This window comes from Cyrtonyx montezumae, unplaced genomic scaffold (genome assembly GCF_038088225.1).
Source record: "Cyrtonyx montezumae isolate F1298 unplaced genomic scaffold, pur_monq_1.0 scaffold_4, whole genome shotgun sequence".
Classification (NCBI taxonomy): Eukaryota; Metazoa; Chordata; class Aves; order Galliformes; family Odontophoridae; genus Cyrtonyx; species Cyrtonyx montezumae.
The window spans coordinates 15,429,158-15,441,333 of NW_027072045.1; the positions used below are offsets into that span (position 1 = coordinate 15,429,158).

The window sequence follows — 12,176 nt, forward strand, 5'->3', positions numbered from 1 at the left end:
AAGACAACGCATTTTGAGGAGAGATGCCTTATTCAAACAGTCTGAATAAGAGAGCGCTGCTGTTTTAATTCCCTGCTGCTTAATGGGATGCTGAGCTGATTAATGTGGCTCTAGAAAATATCCGATCAGGTGACCCTGGGTGAAAGGCTATATCTATATACTGAGTGTATATACATTATATATGTGTGTGTTGAATGCTGAGTGCTTATCTGCTAAGTTTTATTCTGTTACATTTCCATTGGAGCCACGTTTAATGCTGCCAGTGTTTACTGGATAGTGTTCAAAATCTAAATAAATTTTAGTTAAGTGTGCAATTATTCAGGTATTAGGGTAGCGAAGAAAGAATTTAGCAGCTCAGAAGAAATTGCTTTTTCTCTCTTGTATATACTTTTAGTATTCTATATTTTATATTTAGCTTCTGTTGGTTCACTGTGAAGAGCTATTCTCCATGCTGCTCATTCATTTGTGCCAGAGTGAATAAACATAAACAGAAATAAAATCTAGCCCTATGTTGGCCAGAGGAAAAAAAGAAAAAAAAAAAGGAATAAATCAGCGCTTGTGTCTGCAAGGTGACTCACCAAGACCAAAACACTTATCTGTGGGTACTCCCTTGGCACAAAACCTTTGTCATCACTTAACAGGGTAGGAAGAATAACACTGATCTTATTTCTTCCTCTTTGGCAAGCACTACCGTTGGGTTGAAAGAGAACTGGAGTTACACTACTGAGGGCACTGGAGCCACAGCCTGAAATACAGCTGTGGTCAGGGAAGGGCTTCTGTAGAAATCAATGTTTGGGCTTATTCGTGTTCTCCCTTGTGCATCTGAGTCACACATTCCTCTGTGGTACGTGTGCACTGCTGAAGAGGCAAGTCATGATTCTCTCCTGTCATTAACAGGACGAATCACTAACCAAATTCTTTTTCAAAGCTTCTGTTTGGAGATGGCCCTTTGCACTCTCCTCTAGCTTGATGGTTGCTAATCCTGCTGGCATTTCAATTCTCCCAGTGTGAGGTCTCCAAAATGTACCATTCTTAAGTAGAAATGAAAGCAGAGCCGTCACTGGTTACTCTGTGGATCTGAAATAGCAATTCTGATTCTAACAGGGCTGCTTTCAGGCAGGCTTAGCCTCTTAAAAAAAAAAAAAAAAAACCCTCTGGGGAAAAGGTTGAAATAGTAGTCCTTCATCTTGAAAGACTATTGTAAAAATGCACATCTGAATAACAAAATGATACTTTGGGTTCAAAGCACACTACAAAGGAGTGCTAATAACAACCCTCATTTTCCCAAGCAAGACAAGGAAACTTCTGAACACATCTGCAGAAATGGCATTTCTGCACAGTTTTAGCTAGATCTTGTCAAAATGCAATTTAATGATGCAGCACTTAGTCTCTTCTGAAAGAAGTCCTAACAACCTCCAGTTTATGTTTATGAAAAGTGGAAGAGTTTTGGAAATCCACTTCAATTATAAAGTGAAACAGCTATTCAAAGGGAGCAAAATGCCTTTGTTCTAATTAATCTGTGGAGGAAACTTCCAGTTTCTTTTTTTCTGGCAGTAATAAAGTGATCTTTCCTACTTGTGCACACACACATATATATAGCTTTTGTTTAAAATCCAGGGTATGTTTTTCTTTCCTGTATTTTCTCCATTCTATTTCTCCCCTCTCCCTCTTTGGCACGGGTTTTGCAGCCAGCAGGAAAGACATTTCGCTCACCTGTGCATCTCCTCTTGTTCAGAAGTGACTGACAGAGAATGATGAGTGTAAAAAGGAGGACGCTGATGATTCCTACTGAGCACACGAACACTGCATACACATACAGATCTGAAAGGCAAGCACAGGGGAGGCTCAGTGCTGCAGCTGCATGTTTCACGCTTACAAGACAAAAAATATTATGTCAACAAGACTAAAACTGAGCAAGGCCCAAAAGAATTAAGGGACCTTAAAGACCATTTAGTTTAGACGTAATGAACTTCCTTGAAATTTTCGTACAGCATCCTGCTCAGTTTAAAATTTGGATGAAGTCTCCATCAACAGTAATAGGTGTATTTATGAAGGTTTGCTTTTGAGAAGGAGAGAGTTGGTTTCTTTGTTTGTTTACTTTTCTTGTCGTAGTGGTGGTGGTTTGGTTTTGTTTTCATTTTGTTGGGGTAACAAAAAAACAGAACAACTTCAGCTGGATTATTTCCCAGTTCAAACAGCTGTACTGGTTTAAAAAAAAAAAAAAAGAAAATACTGTTTATAAGTGGCACTAGGGAGAGATGTCGGAGTGCTGAGTGACTGAGGAAGAAGGAAGGAAGCCTGCAATTGTTTTTTTTGGTTGCAGCATTTGCTTGAAATTGTTATCTATATATTTTCTTTATTTTTCAATCTACAGCATCAGACTCCCTTTATAGATTTCAGTCATTTTCCATAGCACGATCTCACCTGAGGGGCTAGGAATTCTACCACAGCAGATCAAGACAGTATTTTGTTCAGAAGCAGAAGACTTTGATGACTTATTCTGCTTTTACTAGAACTCTAAGTAGAGCACTTCAAGGATGCTCTACCCATTAATGACTTGAAACGCCCTTAGGGAAGTATACTGGCTTCTTTCCTGCCTTACAGAGAGGAAACCAAGCCTCAGAGGTCAAGCATTCTTGCAGAAAATATTGTTGCTGGATCTAGACCCCTGACCTACAGTTCTGTGCTTTGTTTTCAACTTATCCCCCCATACACAGAACAATAGAGTCTGTAAATTGTGGTTTAAACAGCAAAGTTCCCCACAGAATGGAGCAGAGACTGGCAGGCAACAGAGCAGCATGGCTGTAAACGCTGGGCTGCCTCTTCACTGGTGTTCAGTGTCAGGAGGGAGAGGAGGAGAAGGAGGAGGGGGGAATCCCAGCTGAGTGCATATTCTGGGTTTCCAAGTCTCTTAGAGCAGATGTTCTCTAATCTATGGAGAAAATACTGCTTGCCTTGAAACTCCAGAGAATTTCAGTTAATGCTGCTCTTGCTGTGCAGAGAAATATTTCTAAGACCAGTGGGAACACACTGTGCTGGGCACCTCTTCAGGCATGCTCAGCACCCCTCTAAATAAGGGTCTGCATTTGTACTTCACAGTCAGCCAGGTATTCCACCCCTGACTGTAACAGATGTATAAGGAACAGGAGCTGGAGCCTTCCATTCTCATTTTGCCAGCACCTGGTACTCTTTGGGATGCCATCTGAAGCACAGCCTGAGTTTGTATAGGAATGTGCAAAATCAAACCCAGTGAGGGCACTTCAGCTGTACTGCAGTGTTGGGCCAAGCGAACATCTTGCATGCAACCAGCAGCAGTTAGATGTGTCTTTACCTTCAAAAAACTTCCAAGCTTCATGTTTTTTCTTGTAAGTGGGATCATCTGAAGTTTTTGATGAAATGACTGAAAAACAAAACAAAGAGGACATAATAAGAACTAAAAAAACAGCATAAAGTGTTGGGACTGCTTGGAGTAAAGGTTGTTCTGCCTTACACATCAGTGCACCAAGATTGTACTTTAACTCACAGGATCATAAAGTTTCAGTGAAACACTTCAATTATAAAATAGCATTATCGAAAATGTCTTCCACCAAATCCCATCTGGTTTGGTAGCCCCAGTGAGGGCTATATGGCTTGTGAGATGGGATTCCTTGTCATCTTATGCTGCAGAGATGCAGCGTGTGGCTCTTCAATCAAAAGTTAAATGTAGTGGAGGGGATAAAAACACACTTTTAAAGAGCCTAGAGCTTAGAACAACAGTAGCCACAGGCTTGTAAGATCTGTAATGATTTTGTAAGGATGGTCTGAGTATGCCAAGGAAGAATCTGCCCCTAAAATTGTATGTAACTATTTTTATTCCCACTCTTTGTTCTCAGTTACCCAGAACTACTACCTCTAGGGTTATAATTTGTGTGTCCATCCCAAAACAGTCTACTTCTCAGAAAGAAGTTGAACAAGAGAGTAGGACTTCATTTTATTTTAGAAATCTTCCCAATGCTGTAGTCCATTTCTAAAAGGAAAAAACAAACAAACAAACAACTGAAAGAGTAACAGCTTTACTGATGGGCGCAGTTCTGAATATTTCCTGAGTATTGACTTTTAGCCAGGCATCTTAGGCACAGCTTTTTAAAAAACCAGGGAAGTCACTCTGACAATGCTTGGCACTGAAGTGATCGCTGCAAACACAGTAGTGATTCCCCAGCCTCAGGACTGACGTTGCAGTCCTTGATTTTGCCCAGCTTGCCTTATTTCTACAGCTCTTGTGGATGTCCTTTGGCAGGTTGTCTTTTCCCTGCAATTCCTACAACAGCACCCAAATAATTCGTCAAAGTGAGAGTACTGCTTGAGTTCTTTTTCTTCCTGCTTCCCTCAAAGCTTCTGTGTTCCACCTTTTAGAGATACACAGGACACTCAGTGTTCTTGGCTTAGAAGCAAAAACAGACTGGGTTGAACATCGTAACTATATAAACTGCTCTATCACTGCCATAGCAATGACCATCATCTGTTGAGAGCAAAACAGCTTATGTTTTTCTCTAGAAATTCCTGTGCCTATGTTGTGGGGTTTTCCTGATATGTGATAAGAGAGTTTACATGAATACAAGTCATACTAACACACTTCTATAGCCTAGAGAAAGGGCTGACTAAGTGACTACACTCTAACACAGGTAAGAGGGAAAACGGCAGCAGGTTCTGCACAGACTTGTCCTCTCTGAAAGAGGAGCAGACTACACAGCTCTTGACAAATGTATGAATGTCGATGATATAACAGCTGTACAACCCAGTTCTAGAATCCAAATGCTCCGACTGCTGGATCACTTTCCAAACCCCTCTCTGCTCTCCTCAGCCTGGAGTCTGCTGTTTATGCATGCTGACCTTTTTATGATGTCAGATTAGATGATCTCATTCACGTTAATCCACAAATACTTCTGCTAGACATCATTACAATACAACAGGAGTCTGCTGATGTCCTTCAGGTTGCTGAGAGAGGTTCCCATGGCAAATCGCTATAGAAAAGTATCCTAATAATCAGGAAATTAATTAAGGTGCATCCTCTAGGGTTGTGATGAGTGGGACTCAGTGAATATGGAACTACTTTCAGGTTTGTTTAAATCTACTGTTTAGTTATGATGGGAAGTCCATCCTGAATATTTATTTTACATGTCTACTCAGCATCAAATCAGTAGATTTTTGGCAAGCATTTTAGAATACATTCATTGGAAAGAGGACTTTTGTTCATTTTAGGAAAAAGAATTCTTGCATTCATTTATTTTGCAACACTTTTACTTCAAGAAAACATCTCAAGCTACTAATATTTAAAAGAACCAAGGATTTGTCTTGTAGAAAACTCACAGTCAAACTTCCGAACAAGACAGACTGTTGTGATCATCTCTACTTGTGTTATATACGCCAGCAGGATTTTAGTTGGACTGTCTAAATTTCTATTTGTCCTCCTACAATCTCTTGGATCATAATGCACTTGGAATACATATTATTCTTCTTAAGCCATGTGTAGCACTTGGTACAATGCACTTAAGGGATTCCCCAACTGCATATTGTTCTGAAGGATACTCATTGTCCTGAGACTTCTCATAGGAAGATATTAGGAACACCACATTTACAATGACATTTTTTCCTTAAATAAACTCTTTTTTTTTGGGGGGGGGGGTTCTGTACTATAATGAAGATTACTACCATGTTTTTGAGCTAATGTTGGCCAGAAAGACCAGGAAAAGAACAGGTGCCTCTGATGAGAGATGGGCAAAGGGGAAATGTTCCAGCATAGTCTAGATTTACTATGTTGCATGGCTGGAGTAGGAGACACTTCTTGGCAACATGAGAACATGGACTTCTGTGGGGTTTACTACCAGGGTTTAATAGTTCCTTTATGTAAATTCTGTTTACTATTTTATTGTCAATACACCTAAAGGCACAAACTCAAATGAGGCTTCTTTTCTGAAGACGTATTCAGGCCCTAAAGAAGACAGATGTGTAACAAATCTTTTAACTGCCACCACTAAACAGTAAGGAACAGTATAACCTGTAATTCAACGTTTTTTTTTCACAACTAAAGTGTGTTTGTCTGCAAAAAAAATATGTTGCAAGAAAATGCATTTGCAACTTTTTTAGGTACTACACAAATTCACACTAATAACATTGCTAACAAAAACAAAATCTGGATGTAAATTAATAGCAGTGTTCCCCCTGCAATTTTCTGTTTTATGGAGTGACCTCTTCTTCCTGTGTGAACCAAATGAGCAATGTAAATGCAATTTCTGCGATGTGCAAGTTTGTATGAAATTTATCAGGTGCTTTAGCATAAAAATGTCATATTGAATTAGCACATGACTGCAGCCACATTAAATGGAACAAGATGGTAGAAAAGGCAGTAACTGTAATGCCTTTGGATACTGTTGATAGTACTGTTGAAACCTTAGTTGATAAAGCACAAGCAGCACAATTTTAGTATCCAAGTGCTTTAGGCAATTTGTATTGCTCCTTTTGCTTCATCCTGGGTCTAACTGCAATATAACTAAATCCCTTTGCAGTAAAAAGTGTAACTGATTATAATATAAAATACAAAATGTGTTTGGAAGAAAATTTCCTTGAAAACCTCAAGTGTTTACCACTGGGGAAACTGGAGATTTTATCACCACTCTGAAAAGTGTTCCCTTCCCTCCTGTGCATAGCAAATCCTGTACAATCACAGTATGTTATCTGAATACTAGGACCCAAAGGTCCCCCTTCCTACTAGTTCTTTCATGACTGTGGTTGAATCTCCCATTTTAGCCAAATCTGGAAGGGTAAAGGAGGAAGAGAGAGGGAGAGGAGGGCAAGGAGGAGTGCCAGTTCCTAGGCAAGAGCAGGAGCAGCAGGGAAGAATACCTACTGAGTGAGAAGCAAGCTGATGCTTGAAGTCTGTAGAGCTAAATCACAAATACAATGAAGTTTAATTTCCTAACCCCATGTATTTGTGAGACTAACAACTGTATCTTGGCTCCTGCCACCCAACATGGGGTCAATGCTTTTGAAATTTAATGATCTCCAGAGATGCAATGTGGCTGAGCTTGGGTGATGCTGGGCTCCAGTGCTTTTGCCCCGCTCTATTTAAGAACAAACGTGTGAAAGCAGCAACGAAAATCAAACATGAAACTGTTCATTCTTTGAACTGTAAACTTAATGAATCCTCTGTGAAGTTAATGTATCCTTTGTCCCTCTCTACCATAACCTTAGTACTGGTCACCTTCTCCTGTGGTATGTCCAGAAGCCCAAGTCACTGACTGGGAGATGGAAGGTCCCTGGGCACTTGGCAAATCGAGAATAAGTTACTTGTTTTGCACATGGAACTTTCCCTTCAATGAAGGAAAAGTTCTGCACACCCAGTAACCTAAATAGTTTAGGTTTTCCTGTGGTTGTTTAAAATTGATCCACAGTCTTTGTTACTAAAACAAACAGAGCTTCAGCTTTGGGTTGTTATTATCTTTCATTATTGCTACTAGAAATCAACTGATTACATTATGTTAATGCCACGATTCCTTAGGGCAGGTTTAACCATGGTTGGTCAAAGAGAAGATGTTGTTTCTCTGTTGTTTTTCACACTGTTCCTCATCTTTCCCATAGATCGTAGTAAAATCCTGTGATGCCTGAGCACAATCCTCAGGAGATCATGCACTCACAAAGATTATTTTTTACTGCCTCATTTGTTCTTCTGCTGTGTGTATAATCCAAAAAGGGACAGAGAAAAATCAATGATGCCAATGAAGTTGGTACTGAGGGAATGTGCTTTGAATTTAATCTACCAATACAGACTCTACATAAATGTGCTTGAATCTACCTTGAAAAGCCTGTCCTCAGTAGGATTCTCTCAATGTAAAATAGATTTCAGAAGAGATTCAGGGCCATTTTCTTGAAAACATTATTTAGATAAATAGGAGTGGATTTTCTCAGATACAGGAATAATATTTGTTGTCTAAACACAACTGTAAACTTACCATCAACATTAGTGACATAAACTTCATGAAGCACTCTTTTCTCCTACAAGTTTTTCTGTAATTGCCCAATTAACCTCTTGAATATTCAGACCTATGGACCAAGCAGTCCCACTTGATTTTTGGTGTTATCATAGCTGGCTCTGTTGTGAAATCAGATCTCTGTCTATATAACCACAAGCAGGGCTTAGTTCACCAGTTAGCCTTAACAGCACAACTACTGAGCTCAGCCACCTCACAGAGGAGTCTGTTCTTCAACAACCAGTTTCACCCATCTCTAAGAGTGCAGATCTGGTGGTGTTAGGTCTGAGATCACCCACTCCAAAGAGAAGGCCAGTTTTTAAGTTGAGATCTACAGTTCAAAATCCTCACTTGCTGCTGGTCATACCTTTATCTGAATTTCAATACAAACAGGCAGGTCACTACTTTTCTAGCTCTGTTTTCTGTATCTAAATAGTATAAACAAAAGTGCAGGAATTATACTAAGAATGCTACTTGCAAACTGCTTCTAGACTAGAACTAAATGCAATGAGAGAGGAACTGAGAGGAACAAAACAAAGATCTAAAATACACAGCTTCTATCTCTGGTTGACTCCCTGTGTATTCATTTGAAAATCAGTTAATTTCTCTCTATTTCTTTTGTATTTAAATAATAATTTCCCATTTGCAAAATTATAGAGATCTGTAGATCAGTGTAAAAGAGTTTGAATTGCTGCTGTTCTGGCAAAAGGTGAAGGAAGTAAACTATTTTCAACAAATCTACTAATCTTACTTCTTTACATCATCCTACACGCTAAATAATGTCTGAATTATAATGAATAAGTAAAGAAGTAGGGTATTTGATTTTTCTTCTCATATTCACAAATACTAAAAAAACAACTTAGCTTTATATGTTTTTGAATGAACTTGGCAGAGAGGAAAGAAGGATCATGGGACAAGGAAAACTGTAGAACTGTGATCTATGATTTCTCACCTCTTATTTCAGTAGCTGCTGTACCATTTGACCAGGCTGTCCACTTATTCCTGTGTTTTCCAATTTCCTGAACTTTACATATATAATGTCCTTGATCTGTTTGCTGGAGGCTCAGAATAAGAAATTTGTACATAGTTCCATGTTTTTCTTTAAGAAGACGAAGTCTTTGCTTGTGGAAATGATGAGTATAATTCCCATAATACTGGACAGACCCAAATTTGGTCATTTTGATCATCAGATACTCCTGGGTGGGTGATACAGCAAAAACCCACCGCACAGCCAGCAAATTGTCCATCTTTCTCTTTTGAGAAATGTGGCAGTAAAGAGTAGCATTATCTCCCTCCGAGTACCTCACTGTTGGTCCTGGAGAGACTGTCACATTTAAAGCCTCACAAACATCTGCAAAGGAAAAAAGAGATGGTGAGAATCCCAGGCATGTACAAAAGCACCATAATCTCCCCCAGCATGCAAGTCCACAGTAGGTAAACAGACATCATAATCAGTTCAGTGTGCAGTAACTTAGTGAGCTTCTAGAAGCTGATGTATTCTGAGAGGTAGCATGAGAATCTCCTTCAGTGAGTCTGCTTAAATATTCTTGTGTTCTTTAATTAGATAGGGCTGAGTTGGGCTCTTTGGTGCTTTTACAGGCTCCCAGTCACCCAAGGCTTTAGACGAGCCTTGTCTGAAGCTAGCTTAGAGCAAGAGTCCAGAATATCTTTTGGCAAGCTGTTGCTGACTTCTTTTCTGGCAACATGCAGCCTTTTGAGAATTTCCAAGCAAATCTGTTTTAATAGCCAGTTTATGCTCCTGTGCCAACTTTGTCTTTTAAGCTAACTGCCATTTGCTTCCTGACTCCAAATATCTGGTCTTTCAGCCTTCACTTTGTTGAACTAAAGAAGCCAAGTTCTGTTAGTCTCCACTAATAAAGAAGTGTTTCCTTTCCCTGTCCACTTCCCTATTCACTTAGTAACCTTTCTGTGCTCTGGTTCTAGTTTCAATTTTGATTTTGTTGTAATGTTCTTGTTGCTGTTCTTAATGTCCTGTGAAATAGTGCACGTCCCAGGTTTGATTAGAAATAACTTGCATGTGTGTTCCAGAATGACGTTTACCTTTTTCATGATATTTTGAAATTATTTGACAGTTTATATTTAGGTACAGCAGAATGTTTTCCCTCTTTTGTCACTTGTGGTTGAGTTCCTGGTTTATCCAAGAAATTCCCTAAGTGCATGACTTATCTTTCTAAGTGCTGCTCACTTTTGTTACTTGGTCCTCGGTTTTTCCTATGTGCTACTCCAATCAGAGTGACTTGATAGTCACAAGCAATGTGTACTTGTTTCTTTCTTTTGGACACTATTTGTGCAGACCTTACACGATACTGTTCCCTAAATGTGTTACTGAAAATCTACTAACCTCCCCATGTGCCCATAAGTCCTCATACACGAGTAACTCCTCAATACAATGCTCCTTATGTCCTCTGTTTTAAGTACTACTCTTCTTGTCATAATCTAAGGATCATCTGGATGAAAATTGTCAGATCAGTCCTTCTGAGTGCAAATTTGATTGAGTGGCATTACTTCAATGAGAAAATGTGACATGAGGTTATACTGGGACAGATGGTTGTTCCATTTTCCCATTCATTTCTGACTCGTGTTTTTCTGTTTGTCATCATGAGTCTAGCTCAGACCAGTAGTTTGTCTCACTTCTTTCTTTCTACCAACAGACAACACAGGTGAGGGTTAAAGGAATTTCATAGCTGTTTGTTAGGAGAAGATTTTTATTTCCTGACCTTACTTATTCATGCTTAACCTCTTTTCTGAGGCATGGGATTCAACACTCATTCTATTTCCTTCTGAATGTATTTTAAGGATGTCTATTAGTCATATCACAGACTGATCTATTTTTGACCAGTGGTATACTATGGCATTGTGTTCCCTAAATTATTTGTCTGATGGCATCCACTGGAGAGAAAAAAAACATATTTTAACAGGGAGCAAGCACTCCCTGCAATACTCTCTGAAAAGCATGAAACATCCTCTAAAATATGAGTAATAAGCTTCCATTTAGGTACTGAAAAACTAATGAGAATTGCAATTCTGGGAGATGGATTTTTTTCATTCCTGGACACCTTGCTAGCATAGAAGCTAGGAACATTTTAACAAAGACGATGAGCATCTTGGCAGACTCCTGGTTGACATCAGCTCCTGAAACACAAACATGTATTTATCTTCAAAATAAGCAAGTAAAGCACTTCAGTCTAATTCTGAAAGAGCGTTAGAGGCAGAGACTTTGTGGCCCCAGAGAAGCTGTGAGATGGAGCGATTAGCTATATCAATTTACTTAAATCCTCTGAATTAAAAAAAGTTATGTTGCAACTGCTTGAGAGAAGAACTCTGAAAATTCGAAGTATAATTATTTTGGGTTTTCTATTGAAACCATATTGTTTATTGGTGTAATTTTTCAGGTAGATGGTGTAAAGTAGACACCTTATCCAAGTAGAGTCTTTATGAAGGAAAAAAAGTTACATGATGAAAGTTGTATTTTTTTCTTTAGCTTCTCTAAGAAAAAAAAAAACTAAGCACGCTCTAAATTATTGTTATAACTGTCTATGCATGAAGTTTGTGTGTGAGCTCCAAATCAAGAGTTAATTTTGTATTATACTAAGCAAACAGGTAGAACAGGATGTTGAAATTAAAAATGAAGTCTGAATACCACCAAAGATTTTCAGGCACAAATCTTCACTTACTGCATGCTGGAGTCAAAGGGCCTTGGTGCTATACATGCATAAATGAAGATAAAGTACCATCAAAATGACATTACATTTTTGAAGACTGTGCTGCTCAGAAAACAAGAAACAAGTTCAGAAATTCAGAATTTTTTGAAGTTTCTTATAATTACGCTACAAAAGTTTAAGAAATCAATTATAAAAATGTGGTTTGCGTAAATGCAAAACACAGGATTTTTCTAGTGAAATTATGAACATGTCATGAAAAATTGTAAAGGAAAACAATTATGTCATTTTCCTGATATGTGAACTTCTTGTTTGAAAAAGCTGGCTAGGATTAATTGTAGAATACTATCCCTAAATAAAAAGCTAAAGAATCGTTGCTTAATTTGAAACTAGGCAGAACACACTGCCAAAAAGTACTCGAGAGAAAATATGGAGGAATTCAGACATAGTGACGATGGAAGCCTCTGTGAGAAGATAAAGAAGCATTGTATGT

At 38.7% G+C, this 12,176-nt stretch overlaps 1 protein-coding gene across 1 annotated transcript in view; it reads right to left on the reverse strand.

Annotated features, from left to right (window-relative positions):
- VSTM4 (V-set and transmembrane domain containing 4) overlaps positions 1–12,176 on the reverse strand; it is a 30,134-nt gene that overhangs the window by 15,580 nt on the left and 2,378 nt on the right. Inside the window, exons 2-4 of the mRNA XM_065746450.1 lie at positions 8,956–9,354; positions 3,332–3,400; positions 1,714–1,821 (exon numbers count right to left, since the gene is read on the reverse strand). Of these exons, the coding sequence (XP_065602522.1) occupies positions 1,714–1,821; positions 3,332–3,400; positions 8,956–9,354 (576 nt within the window). The remainder of the gene's footprint in view (positions 1–1,713; positions 1,822–3,331; positions 3,401–8,955; positions 9,355–12,176) is intronic.